The 13,573-nt window shown below is 43.6% G+C and overlaps 1 protein-coding gene and 1 pseudogene across 3 annotated transcripts in view; one reads left to right on the top strand and one right to left on the bottom strand.

The window, feature by feature from the left end:
- CORIN (corin, serine peptidase) overlaps positions 1 to 13,573 on the top strand; it is a gene marked incomplete at both ends in the record, with an annotated part of 183,377 nt that overhangs the window by 77,614 nt on the left and 92,190 nt on the right. For both annotated transcript variants that reach the window (XM_080912225.1, XM_080912224.1), the window contains one exon: positions 1,389 to 1,573. In XM_080912225.1, the coding sequence (XP_080768351.1) occupies positions 1,389 to 1,573 (185 nt within the window). The remainder of the gene's footprint in view (positions 1 to 1,388; positions 1,574 to 13,573) is intronic.
- LOC308436393 (acidic leucine-rich nuclear phosphoprotein 32 family member A-like) lies at positions 4,956 to 8,375 on the bottom strand (annotated as a pseudogene). The gene is made up of 3 exons: positions 8,268 to 8,375; positions 8,038 to 8,166; positions 4,956 to 5,637 (listed from the first exon to the last, which is right to left on the bottom strand). The product of its transcript is annotated as an acidic leucine-rich nuclear phosphoprotein 32 family member A-like (transcript).

The following is a 13,573-nucleotide window of genomic DNA, read 5'->3' as shown; positions in this document are numbered from 1 at the left end:
GCATGTAATACTAGCTGCTTGGAAGGTTGATGCAGAATGACCACAGTTTCAGGGTCTGTTAGTTCAAAGCCAGCATAAACAACTTAGTGAAATCTTGTCTCAAAACAATGACAGGGATTAGAAAATCTAGGGTCAGCAGCCTGGGCAATACCCTGAGTATGAGCCCATTACTACCACAGAATGTCAATGTTGAGATTGGAGGCTCTCAAGGATCATGTCAGGTCCGGTATAACCCCCTAGATGGCAGGTCACATCATGTTCTGTATCTGTGGAACAAATGGTGTGTTCTATACAAGCTTGTTTGATCAAGGGGTTTATAAAGTCCACTTATTATACACAAATAAACATTGTTAGAAGATACATAGATGAAGATCCGGAAGCTCATACACTACTTTCTCTTCCTTCTTTGATATTGTGAAGCTGGTGGTAAGAAGCATGTGACACTTGGATCTGCCCCAGAATCTTAATGGGCCCATGCTTCTCAGAAAAGGTCACAACAGATCCAACATTGTACAATTATGTAGTATCAGCATTTGAAATCGTGGTTTTGATGGGACGCAAGCAAAGTTGCTATTTCAGAAAACGTCTCCGGTTTTCTGCAAGTCCTTTGGGATGCCCTTGGTGGAGACAGACAGAGATATAAGATATAGCCTCTAGCTGTGTGGCAGAGAAAGCCACTTTGGCTTTGAGAGGAGAGCAATCCTTGACAAAGCTAGCACATGAGTAGAAATCTCCAGAGCAAACCTGGGATCTGGGAGTGGTTGGTTTTGTCCACAAAGGAGGAGGACAAGCTCTGGGCTGTCACCGCTTCACTGTTAATGATGGCAACTCAGTTCTTACTCTGCAGAATACAAAACTTAAGGCTGATAAGATTTCTTCTTCTTCTTTGTTTTTTTAAGAACACAAGATTTTCTGAGTTGCCACTTGTCTGTAGGAGGCTTTCAAGAAGGCCAGGGGGAGTAAAAATGGCTTTTTCTATTTGCCTCTGAGAAATAGATTTCTCAAAGGAAAGATAAAAAGTTAGAGCAGCATACCTTTTGACCTATTTTTGCTCTTTCTAATTGTGGGCCTCCATGTTTATTCTTTCTTTCCATTGGTCAACCAGTATATTTTAACACGGGAAGCTTAAGAAAAATTGTTTGGGGGTAGATTGTTCTACAAGAAATGACTACATGATCCATTGTGAAACTAGTTTACTATCTTTAGAATCCATATAATTGGGTGACTGAAACTGCCATAGGACCAAATACAGAAATTTAAGTTGCTGACAGTCCATAGGAATTGCAAGTTAATAGCCTATATTAACTTGCTATAGCTACCTTTATTATTGTCGTGAGAACTGTTCTATTATGAAATTAATTCCCCACCGCCCTTTTGTTTGTATTTAGGCATGGCCTTCTACCCTGTCGATCTTTCTGCGAGGCTGCAAAAGAAGGATGTGAATCTGTCCTGGGAATGGTGAACTCCTCCTGGCCTGATTCCCTCAGATGCTCTCAGTTTAGAGACCACACTGAGGACAAGAGCAATGCCAGCAAGATCTGCTTCTCACTGCAGCAGGAACATGGAAAGCAATGTAAGTGTCTGTGTTTCCTTTAAAGTTTATCTCCCCAGGGGCTATGACCCTGACATAGTGCCAGGTATGAGTTTCATATGGTGGAACAGGTTTTAATGCCACCGTAAGGTCGTTGGTTACTCCCGTGACATTCATGCCACTATTGCTCTGGTGGGCATGTCTTTCCAGGCCAGTCATTATTAGCTCACAGGGTTCACAGCTGGGTAGCATGCACCTTTCATCACTATTAATGCTAAGCATGAGGGAATGAAGATTCCAGATGAACACCAGCTTGGTTTTTGTATGCTCTATGACTCAAGTATGTGGTTCAGCAATGGAGTCTTACTGTTTATGGAAGGATACTCCTACTCAGATATGGGAACTTCTATTTGCAGTTTTATTTTAGGGAAAGGGAGGCTTTATTTGGCCTATATTTTCAAATCACAGTTTGTGATGTGTTTTGGTAAATATTAAAAATACAGTGGTGACTAATTTCAGCATGTCACTGATCCATGCTTCCCCCCCCCAGTACTCTCTGACCCAGGCAGTTGCCCCAACGATAGCTCTAGCACAAGAGAGCCATATAAAACTAACATATTTATCTCAGTTGCGGCCTCTCTCTTATTAGTATCTCTTCCAGCTGCTTCTCTGCTAGCCTGGAGCACCACTCACATTCCCTGCAGATACCCCCTGGGCCCAGTGGTGATTACCCTCTCACAATTTCCTTGACGGTCACTACCACACCAGGCTCATGCATCCCAATCCCATGTTGGCTTGGTGCACCCCACCACTGCACCTTCTCTTGAACTCAACTGAGTCGCCACATGAAGGAAAACATCACTCGATAAACTCTGATCCACTTGATATGATACAATTTGCCCACCTAGATAAGACAAATCATCCTGTACAAATCCATCTCTTTAAAATATTCTTAACAACCTCTATGCAGAGAAGATCATCTGCATCTTCCTCCATTTTTCCTCCTCTTCCTTGTTTCTCCTCTCTTCCTCTTTCTAAAACTTTGCTCCTGCCTACCCTTTCTTCTCATCCAATGACAGGCCTCATGCCTGCTCTCTCTTAATTCCAACCACAGTGATGGATATTTTCAGTTGTCAATTTAACTATATCTGGGATGAATCACAGTCCAGAAATGGAAGGCATAACTATAATCCAGATCTCCCTGTGTGTTCTTTGGTTGGTAGTTTAGTCCCTGGGATCTCTGGAGGGTGGGGAGTGGGTCTGGTTGGTTGATATTGTTGTTCTTCCTATGGGGTTGCAAACCCCTTCAGCTCCTTCAGTCCTTTCCCTAACTCCTCCATTGGGGACCCCATGCTCAGTCCAATGGTTGTCTGTGAGCATCCATATCAGTGTCAGGCTCTGGGTAAAGGCTTCTTTTTAGACTATTAGAAAGGCTGTTTAATTTTCATTTTCATTTGGTCTCTATTGCTTCTGCTAAATACCATGATCAAAACCCCCATAGTAGGAAAGGCTTTGTTTCAGCTTGCAGGCTGTAGTTCATCATGAGGAAGTCAGGGCAGGAGCTCAGGAATGAATCTAGAAGCAGTTGAAACAGACACCATAGAAGAATGCTGTTCACTGGCTATCTCCCATGGCATGGTCACCCTGATTTCTTATACAACCCAGGACCACTTAACCATGCTGAACTTGGACCTCCCACATCAACATCAATCAAGAAATGCCCAGTCTTGTCTATAAGCCACAGTGATGGAGGTCTTTTCTCAACCAAAGTTTTTCTTTTCAGATAACTCTGGATTTGGCCAAGTAGACAATAACACCAACAGGGACAGTTTTTATGTGAGGATTACCTTTAACTTTAATCTACTCCCCCCCCCCCCCGCCAATGTATTGATACTTACTAAAAGCTCTTCAGGACTGAAGAGACAGTTCAATGAAAAGTGAGGACCAGAGTTTGCGTTCCCAGACTCAGAACTCAGGTAAGTCCACAGTGGGAGTGGAACCTACCTTTTATTCCATTTGAAGAAGGCAGAGGAGGGATGCATAGAGCAAGCTGGCTAAGGAGACATATTATGCAGTCAAGTCCTGTGTTTGATTGAGAGACCCTGCTTCATTTCCCAAGGTGGAAGAGTAATAAGTATGATTCCTAACGTCAAGTGCAGGCATCCACAGTTGTGAACACTCATGAGCACATGCATCCACTATAATATTTTACATAAGAATGGCCCTTATAGGCTCCTATACTTGAATACTCGGTCATTAGGGAGTGGAACTACTTGACAGAGAAATAGCCTTGTTGGAGGAAGTGTGTCACTGGGTGTGGGCTTTAGGGTTTTAGAATCACAAGCCAGGCCTAGTAGCACTCTCTCTTTCTGTCTGTGGAAATGGATGTAGAACTCTCAGCTCCTTCTTCAGCACCAGGTTTGCCTGTGTGTGGCATTGCTTCCTGCCAGGGTGATAATGGATTGCACCTCTGAAACTGTAAGCAATTAAATGCTTTCCCATATAAGCTTTCACATGGTCATGGTGTCTCTTCCCAGCAATAGAACATTTGTGAAGGCACACACAGTTGTGCCCCCTACCACAAACAAAAACCTGATTTTACCTATTTGTCTTAGAGTAACTATTTTTTTCTATACTTTATTCTATTTAGTTCATTCCTTTGTATAACTTATACTCTCCTAATTCACCACTGATTTGCCACAACTGGACCATTCTATGCTGCCAGGGTGCTTGCCTGTATTGTCACTAATGACGAAATGTTTATGTTCATCCTCTCCTGAATTTTCCAGGTCGATATCTGTCTTCTTGCCTCATTTCCTGGACTTTTCCTGAGACTTTCACACGCTGGCTTCTCTAGGAATTCACTCAGAGGAAGTCTGAGATAAGCTGAATTAGGATTCAGCTTGTTTGTTGTCGAGAGGAAAGAAATCAGCTTTTGGTGAAAGGGGCGATTTGGAATATGATCCAGTCCTATTAAATCATATGTGAGGATGCTCTGGAAGGTACCGGGTCTCAGTCAGCATCAGCCCATGCTCAGCCTTCACCTCAGTCAGCCATTGATGCAGCCCTTCCTGGTAAGAGCATGTCCTGGAGTAGGGCAGTTCTCCACCACATTTTGTAGATAAGCTAAGAGCCTGATTGTTTTGAAAGGTAAAGCCTGCCAGCTGATGAGTAGAGCTACAAGACTTTTCCTTTATTTTTGTGGCAGTAAAAATAGTATTTTATTCCTTTCCTCCCACCCCACCGCCGACAAGGCTATCCTGGGTACACATTTCCCCTCTCATTTCCTTAGCAACACTACAATCGGGGGGGGGGGTTTCCAGGGCAAAAATGGGGGAAGAGGGGATTTGGGTAAAAACAGTCAAGTCACAATAGGAATTTCCCCAAACAGGTTCATTCCCCTTTGTCATCCTCTTCGCCCTCATCACTTTTTTCGCTTCTGACTCTGTTCTTTACCAGCATCTTCGTCTTCTTCATCCACTTCCCCCTCCTCCTCTCCACTCACGTCCTCTTTCTCCCTTTCTCCCTCCCCATCCTCTTCCTCTTCCACTTGCTGGGTATATTCACCATAGTCCTCCTCATCTTCATCTTCCTCGTTGTCATCCTCCACAAAGCCCTCAACCTTTGCGTCAGGGGCCTCCTTGTTGTCCCTGTCATAGCCACTGAGGTTTGTGACCCAGGCAGGAGCTCGAACACATTTTATCCGTAGGCATTCAGTTTGGCCACCTCACAGTTAAAACAGGTCTAGTGCTCTTGAGATTCTCTAACTCCTTCAGTGGTTCTATTGTGCTGAGGACTTTTACTTTGTTGCCTCTTAATTTTAGATGCTTATGGTTCGGACATCTCTCTGCCGATACTTCCAGGTCTCCTGAGATTCTTGTTGTAGCTTACTTAATTCAAGCTTCTTAAATTTGTTTGACTTTGGCAAGTTCGAAATGGAGGTGAGGCCTACGTTGGATGCACTTAGGGATTCCAGTTCTTCAAACTCATCCGTGAGGTCTTCAATTTTCGCCTTCCACTGACCGACAGTTATCCAGGACCAGCTCTTTTACATCAGAGGGCGTCCTGTTCCACAGCTCTAAATAAATCCATCTCACGTACTTTGTCTTTCTGCAGAGGATCCTGTGTCAGCCGAATTCAATTGATAAGCCAGGATCCCGCAGACGCACGTTTTAGGACTTTGAAGGCTCAGCCGACAGTTTAAGACAGTTCTTAAAGTGGAGGAACATAGAGTGGAGAAAAGTCACTTTGTTTAGTGGGAGAGATGATCTTCATAAGACCCCATCTAATTCTGGTCTGTGTCTGTTGTGAGGAGCATTTCTCCCGGGAATCTCAGCTGGAGACTGCGGAGTTGGCTGTATTCCTTAGGTCCTGGGGTAGGCCTGAGTTCAGATACTTTTATTCTCACAACAAGGTAGTTGCTGTAATTTCTACTTAGTTATGTGACAAGTGCCATAGGAGCCTTCCTCCCAGCTGTTGCTAACAGGCCCACTTCTGTGTGGCCCTCCTTCGCTCCAGCTGCCCATTACAAGCCACTTCCTTCCTCTAGGGTTGGGAAACTCAGACATCGTTTGGGACTCTGTGGCCCCATATCCAGATTCTCAGTTGTAGCACTATGGGGAGCACTGGAATATTCTCTGAGGGGGAAGAATGTGGATTTTTTTTCTTGTTTATTTTTAACTATATCTCTCCTTTCTCTTTCTACACTTCAAACCCTCCCTGCTCCCCTTTAGAATCGTGGCCTCTTGTCAGAATGGGGACCTTTGCTCTGTCGTCACTTCTGCTTGCCATCTTGACTGCTTATGACCTAATCATCTCAGCCCGCAGAAGCTTTTAAACAAAGTTTCTCAAATGCTACCTGCCTTTTCTGTTTGTTTGTTATGGAGATGCTGTGGCCTGAAGCTTCATTGAATGCACACATTGTTTTAGTAGAGTCCCGTTAATTCCTCATCTCATCCCCCCACACAAACACCACACACATGGACACAGACACACACCACACACACATAGACACACACACACAGACACACACACCACAGACACAGACACACAACACACACACATATAGACACACACACACATAGACACAAAGATAAATCCACACACAAACACACATATAGATACACAGACACATATCACACACACACACATACATAGACACACAGACACATACCATACACACACACACATACATAGACACACAGACACATTGACACACCACACACACACACAAACACATACACATACATACACACATACATAGACACACAGACACATAGACACACAACCACACAACCACACACACATACACATACACACATCACACACACCACACACACACACACACACACACACACACACACACACCACACACACACACACACACACACACACACACACACACACACACACACACATACTATCAGCTCTTTGGTAAGTCACCCTGAGGCGTCACTGGGACTCTCAGTTTAATGCCATCAGGAAGTGTTGTAATACATGTAATCTGCAAAGATTGATGGCCTTGGGCAAAATGGAGAAACAATTATAATCAAAGCCATGTGTTCACTAGGGTGGTAATTTCCTAAGTGATCAGAGTCCCAGACTCTTTGCAGGTTTTAAGTTGCAGTTATTTTTGTTAATGTAACTTTTCTAACCTTTTTTTTTTCTGAAATGTCTTCTGTTTGATAAAATAGTTTTCTAGATTTAAAAATACCCTTTGCCTCATTCTTGATGGAACAATAGGCTTATCTTAAATATGTGTATAATTCTTATGCTCTAGGGAAGCCACTGATGCCTGTGATCTTCACGGATGTATAACAATATAATTTCTAGTACACCTACATGCCTACAGAAAGGGTTTATGTGGTAATAATATATTGTGAATCAAGCATTTATTATAGAGTATAATAATTTAAGACCACTTTACAGATTACCTAGTGCGGTCTTTCTCTCATGGTCTTTCCTATTGAGTAAACTAAGTGCCTGTTGTGTTCTAAATACCATCCTAGTGTCTCTGAGAAATGCAGTCAGTGAGCATGGTAGTAACTTATGTCCACGCAGTGTGTTTCTTTTAAAAATCATTAATTTTATTTCATGTGCATGAGTGTTTTGCCTTCATGTATGTTTGTGTGATGGTGTCAGACCGGCGGGAACTGGAGTAACAGAGAGTTGTGAGCTGCCATGCGGTTGCTGGGAACAGAACCCAGGTTCTCTGGAAGAGCACCTGGCTAACTGCTGAGCCATCCCACCAGCCCGGCAAGGCTGCACTGAACTGTAGGCGATCGTCCAACACTTTCAGTTTTACACCTGAGTAAAAATGAAGTTGTATCACTAATTGAGTCCTTTACTGAGACCAAAAAAGTTCTGATAAACATCCCTCAATAAACCGAGTACTGTCCCGATTTTAAAATGTTATGTGGTCCAAAATGTCAGTGATATTGAATGTAAGAAAGCCTGACAGAGGTTTATGGTTTTAGAAATCCTTTCTCAAATTTCATCCTCCTCACAATCACAATCACCACCACCATCTCCAGCACCACAGTCTCTACATCCACCACTACCATCACCACCACCGTCTCTACCACTACCATCACCAAATCGGATTTCGTGACTTTGAAAGGGATATTGAGCATAGACTATGACAAATACATGTGAAAGGAAAAAGTACCAACAACGCGTATAAATGCCACCAAGCAAAAGATCACAGAGACATAGAAAATGACAGAAGAAAGAATACCATGGAGCCAGTCCCACGGATGAGGGATGACTGGTTTGCTGGAAAGGGGTCCTTCTTGCCAAAGAGGAAGGAAACCGGTGTTCTCGTGTAGGCATGAGGTGAACTCATGTTAGGTTCCTGCTTAGCCTCAGGGATGAATATGAGGGAAGCTAACCCCCGCCTCCGTCTCACCCCCTCTCTTGTGAACTGGCTGTCCTGTGGAAATAGTATTTTCCCTTTATGGTTGGTGCCTCATTCTTCTTACCAAAGCGCTTTCACAGCTGCCAGCTCCTTTCCCCTCAAGTAAGACCCTGAGGTATTTTCATCTTCATTTTATAAATGAAGAAATTGAGGGCAAGAGTGATCATCATCCCAGGGCTATTTTAAATCCAACCCCTCTACCCCCCAACCCTCCTGCTCCAACTTCCCCCAAATAGCACATCACGCCATCCTGGGAGTCAATTAGTAATCCCTGAATGCTACCCTCAACTACAGCCTGGTTCTCACAAGAACTCTCAAATGTCTCTCCAGACTAGGTTGAGCCAAAGCCTACAACCTGTAAAACCTGCCTTTCCCAACACATGGTTCTGGGAAGTCAATTCGTCTCTTAGCTGCCCTTAAATCAGTCATAATTCCTGGGATAATTTGTTCTCCTACACGGCTCACAGTTGTCTTATCCATTCTGTTGCCGAGCCCTGCAAAGTAAATAACTCTCTAAAGTGATAATGCGGTGGGAACTGTTCTTGAGAGGTTTAAAAATAAACATTGGTGCGTGTTTCCATAGCCAGGCTGTGAGAACTCAGGGGCGGGGCTAAGGTCAGGGCCCATCAATCATTCCAAGTGTTCCAACTAATCCTTTGCCTTGGTTGTAATCATATATGGAAAGCAGTTTTTAAATGGTATTTCTGTGAGTCTAAAGAGATCCCCTGCCATGAAAGAGCTCGGCTATTTGTTCTTCTGTCCCCCTCCTCCTTTTCCTGGTATTGTGTTTGCTTTGTTCAGCTCTCGTTGCTGATGGCAACCACTTCATAGTACCGGACTCCCTAATTGTAGTTGCTGGACCTTGGTAAAACACCCACCCTCAATCTCTATTGAATCACAAGTTCATCTCAGAGAGATTACGCCGTACTCTTCCTTTGAGATTCTTAGAATCATTGTTCTGACAGTGATTATAGGCAATGCCAGGAAACTATGAGAAACTAACCAGGCGCTTTTCATTACGATGACCAGCTTTACATAAAATGATGTTTTCCCCAGAAGCCCAGATTTCCTTACATTTATAACTTTAAATTACTTTAGGTTTTAAATGACCTAACCACCTATTCTATACAGAGAGGCTACTTCTTATAAGAGCCTTGACAGCATTCAGTGACTTGCCTGTGAACCTTGAAAGTTTTGCTTCATAACTGTTGGGGCTTGGAGAAGGTCAAGTCTATTCAATCACCTCTCTCTCTGTCTGTCTGTCTGTCTGTCTGTCTGTCTCTCTCTCTCTCCAACTTCATAATGCAAATAATAAGACTTTACCACCTGAGATGATGTATTTCAGACAACGTTGGAAGCCATGACACGTTTTGCATATACAAGCGTTTCAGTTCAGTGGACATCTTTGTTGCACCGTGGACTTAATCAAGTTGGGGAAGGAATGAAAACATGCCTTTTTCTCATGGCTTCACAGGCCAGTGAAGAGATAAATATTTAAGCATAGACTCAGAGCTTCTACAAGAAGTTGGTTTCAAATGGCATATTTGAAAGAGGCATGGGTTAGAGCAGGTTGATGTGGGGCAGATGCTATTCATAAGATGAGAAATGGCCAAAGGAGTAGCTTACTGGACTTGGATGTGGCTCAGTGGTGAAGTCTTTGCCCACCACACATGAGACCCTGAACTGCAAAACAGGACAGAAAGGAAGTAAATAATGGAACCAGTTACTGAACCAGGCAACTGGCACATTTTAAATGGGAAAGTATTCAATAGTACACAGCCCACTAGTCTGGGTGTGAGCCAGGTACTTTTCTCCCCATAGTCTTTGAAATAGAGGGGATTTGAAACAGCCCTCAAGGACTACTTCTCAGAAGAGACAGGAGACCCTAAAAAAGGAAGCGCTACTTCATCCAGTGTGGGTGGCCTCTGTCCCTGGTGTAGCATTCTGCCTGCTGTTAGATTCTAGAACACTTTTCTGATGTGATCTACTTCACAGCCCTCTGGCTACGTGCTAGACTTTTACCTCTACTGGTACCATAACTGTTCATATTCCACAGGATTGCATTTCTCAACCTTCTTTTTCTCAGGGATATTATGTTTATCCTGGGAATTCTCATACAAGCTTACAGATACATAAGTACCAACGACGAAAACCTATTTCATCCCATCTTCCTAAGTTTAGAACCACATCCTCCATCTTTGTTTCCAAAAAGAGTTTGCCTGTAATTGTCTCCAAGGCCCCCCATACCACAGTGGCTGTCCCTGAAGCTGGTCATAAGCACATGATCCTTCTGCCTGTTCTCAGTGACATTATCAATTAGTAATATTATCAATCAGTTCCCAGGCTTTCTTCTTCAGGATGACAATGCAGGAGTCTAGAGATACCAGTCCTGGAAGCTGGCAGTTGACACTGGGGGCCATTGGGATAGCTGTCTTCTTGTGGATTGCACTCTGTGGATGCTGCCTGCTCTCCAAAATCACCTGAGGTTCCTGGCCCTTTAATCCACAGGAGACATGCCACTCCTTGGCGATCCAGTCCATCTTTTCCTGTGTCTATATGTGTTTTTCTAGGCACACATGTGTACAAGAACAATACATACACAGTTTCTCTTACTCACACACACATCTATACACACACACACACACACACACACACACACAGAGAGAGAGAGAGAGAGAGAGAGAGAGAGAGAGAGAGAGAGAGAGAGAGAGACACTGACAGACAGACAGACTCACAAACCCTCTCTTCATTTTCTTCTCATTTGAATCTCCGATCTTGTAAAGGTACTAGCCAGCTGATTGCCCAGTGGTCTCTCCCATTCTTGATTTTTCCAGTCTGAGTAAATAATAAACTTTAGTCTTGTCATTCCAGACCCCAACGTGGGTTATTCTTGAATCTCCTTTTTACCCAACACTAACTTCATCAAAGTTTAGCTTCACACTAACTTCAGCAAAGCTTACAGAATTTGTCTGTCACAATACATGTGTGAATGAACCAGTGATTGGTCAGCATCTACCAAACCACTGCCCGAGCTGTGCCATCCTGGTTTATGCTGGGATTCTCTTCTTGTTCTTCACCGGCTTTCTTACTGCTGTGCTCTCAGAGTTCAGGTAAGAGTCAGAATGCAGATCAGGCTGCCTTGACTGGTTCTAAGCATGCACCACTTTCAGCCAGCCTGCAAGTTCTTCATAAGAATTGATCTGAGACTAAAATAACAAGAACCGCCCTTACCTGCCTTGCTTCTCTTCCTTGCCTATATCTAACAATCCAGACGCTCAGGAAGCTCATGGAAAGAGTTCAGGGCCAGCCTGATCTACTCAGATTCTCCACACAGCAGCAAAGGGGGATCCTTGAAACGTTCTAAACTCTACTTATCTCACTCAGCATTAAGACCACCAGACAAGACAAACACAAGACTCCTCCATCAGACGGCTGTGTGGCACAATCCGAGAAATGACAGTCACACAGAGCTCAGTTTGAACAGTCTCCTGTGGCTCTGCAGTGCAGACATCCTGGTCTACATCCTCAGATCCTGTCACTTCTCTGTCTTCTCACGAAATAGTTTAAGTTCTGCACTGTAGGCTCCAGCTAGTCTGTTCCATTTGCCCATACTAATGTATATGTTTATGTATATGATATATGTATATATAATCTACACATATGTATATATAATCTACATCTACATATATTTCTCTGTACCTGCCAGCACCTGTCTGTAAGGCTGTAACATGGGGTATCCCAGGGACAGTCAGTGAAGGGAAGGTGGGGGGAAATACTAGGAAAGGAACAATTTTGTTATTTTATCTGTGGGTCAGTTCTTCTAAAGAACTTCCAAGCCAACCATGCATGCTTAAAACCCCAGCACTCAGGAGGTTTATGGAGGAATTTAAAGCCAGATTTATTTACATAGAGTGTCCTGTCTCAAGAAATCCAAACCAAACCAAACCAAACAAACAACAGCAGCGAAAGAGAGAAACGTCTAGACTGACTTTTCTGGGATTCAAATTCAATCTTGTTCTGTATTGAAATTTATTTTCTGAAACCATCTTATCTCTGACAAGTTTTTGATCCACAGAGTAGCGAATCTGCACACACTGGACCATGATGGTTCTCTGAGAACCACAGACTCAATCTGCCCTTGCACATACCCAGTCGGAAAAGGCATGGCTAATAAAAACTCTTCCCTGTCGAGCCTGGGAGTTTCCGGTTCCCTCTGGGCTCAGTTGCTCTGGTGTGTAGATTGTTTGAGATTATGTTGCTCTTCTCTGCCAAGGACTGCTTTGCTTGAAGTAGTACAGTGCTTTCTGAAACAAAATTAGAGGATTTCTCTTCTCACTTAAGCCCCTTTGCCACACTCAGCCACAGGACAAGAGGCTGAAATCAGGAAGTCAGGACCAGAGATTGGTCCCAGTGTTCCTTACAGGTGTGCATAGCATCCGGATACCAAGGACATCTATCTATTTCTGGCTCAGTGTTTTTCTCCAAATCAGAAGTCTTATTTATGATTCAGATTCCAATAAAAATTGAGAACATTCAATGACAAGCTGAAAACAAAGTGCAATTCTAAGCCCATTTTGATGGATGGTGATGCTCTTCAGTAATAGCATTGCTGTTTGACTGAGCACAGGTTCCCCAATGGAGGAGTTAGAGAAAGGACTGAAGGAGCTGAAGGGTTTGCAACACCACAGGAAGAACAACAATATCAACCAATTAGACTCCCCAGAGCTCCCAGGGACTAAACCACCAACTAAAAAGTACACATGGAGAGACCCATGGCTCCAGCCACATGTACAGCAGAGGACGGCCTTGTCTGGCATCAATGGGAGGAGAGGCCCTTGGTCCTATGAAGGCTCATTTCCCCAGTGTAGTGGAATGCCAGGGTGTTTAGGTGGGAGTGAATGTGTGGGAGGAAGAAAGAATGTCCTCATAGAAGCAGGGGGAGGGGAATTGGGGGAACTGGGAATGGGAATAACATTTGAAATATAAATACATAAACTATCCAATAAAAAAGAGTGTTGCTGTGTGTGTGTGTGTGTGTGTGTGTATGTGTGTGTGTGTGTGTGTGTGTGTAAGCCATCTTCAATTTTAATTTTTAATCTAGCTTCATACCCCCTCTGGTGGTCAAC

The sequence above is a fragment of the Micromys minutus genome (assembly GCF_963924665.1).
Source record: "Micromys minutus genome assembly, chromosome: 1".
Lineage (NCBI taxonomy): Eukaryota > Metazoa > Chordata > Mammalia > Rodentia > Muridae > Micromys > Micromys minutus.
This window is presented reverse-complemented; position numbering and strand designations above follow the sequence as displayed.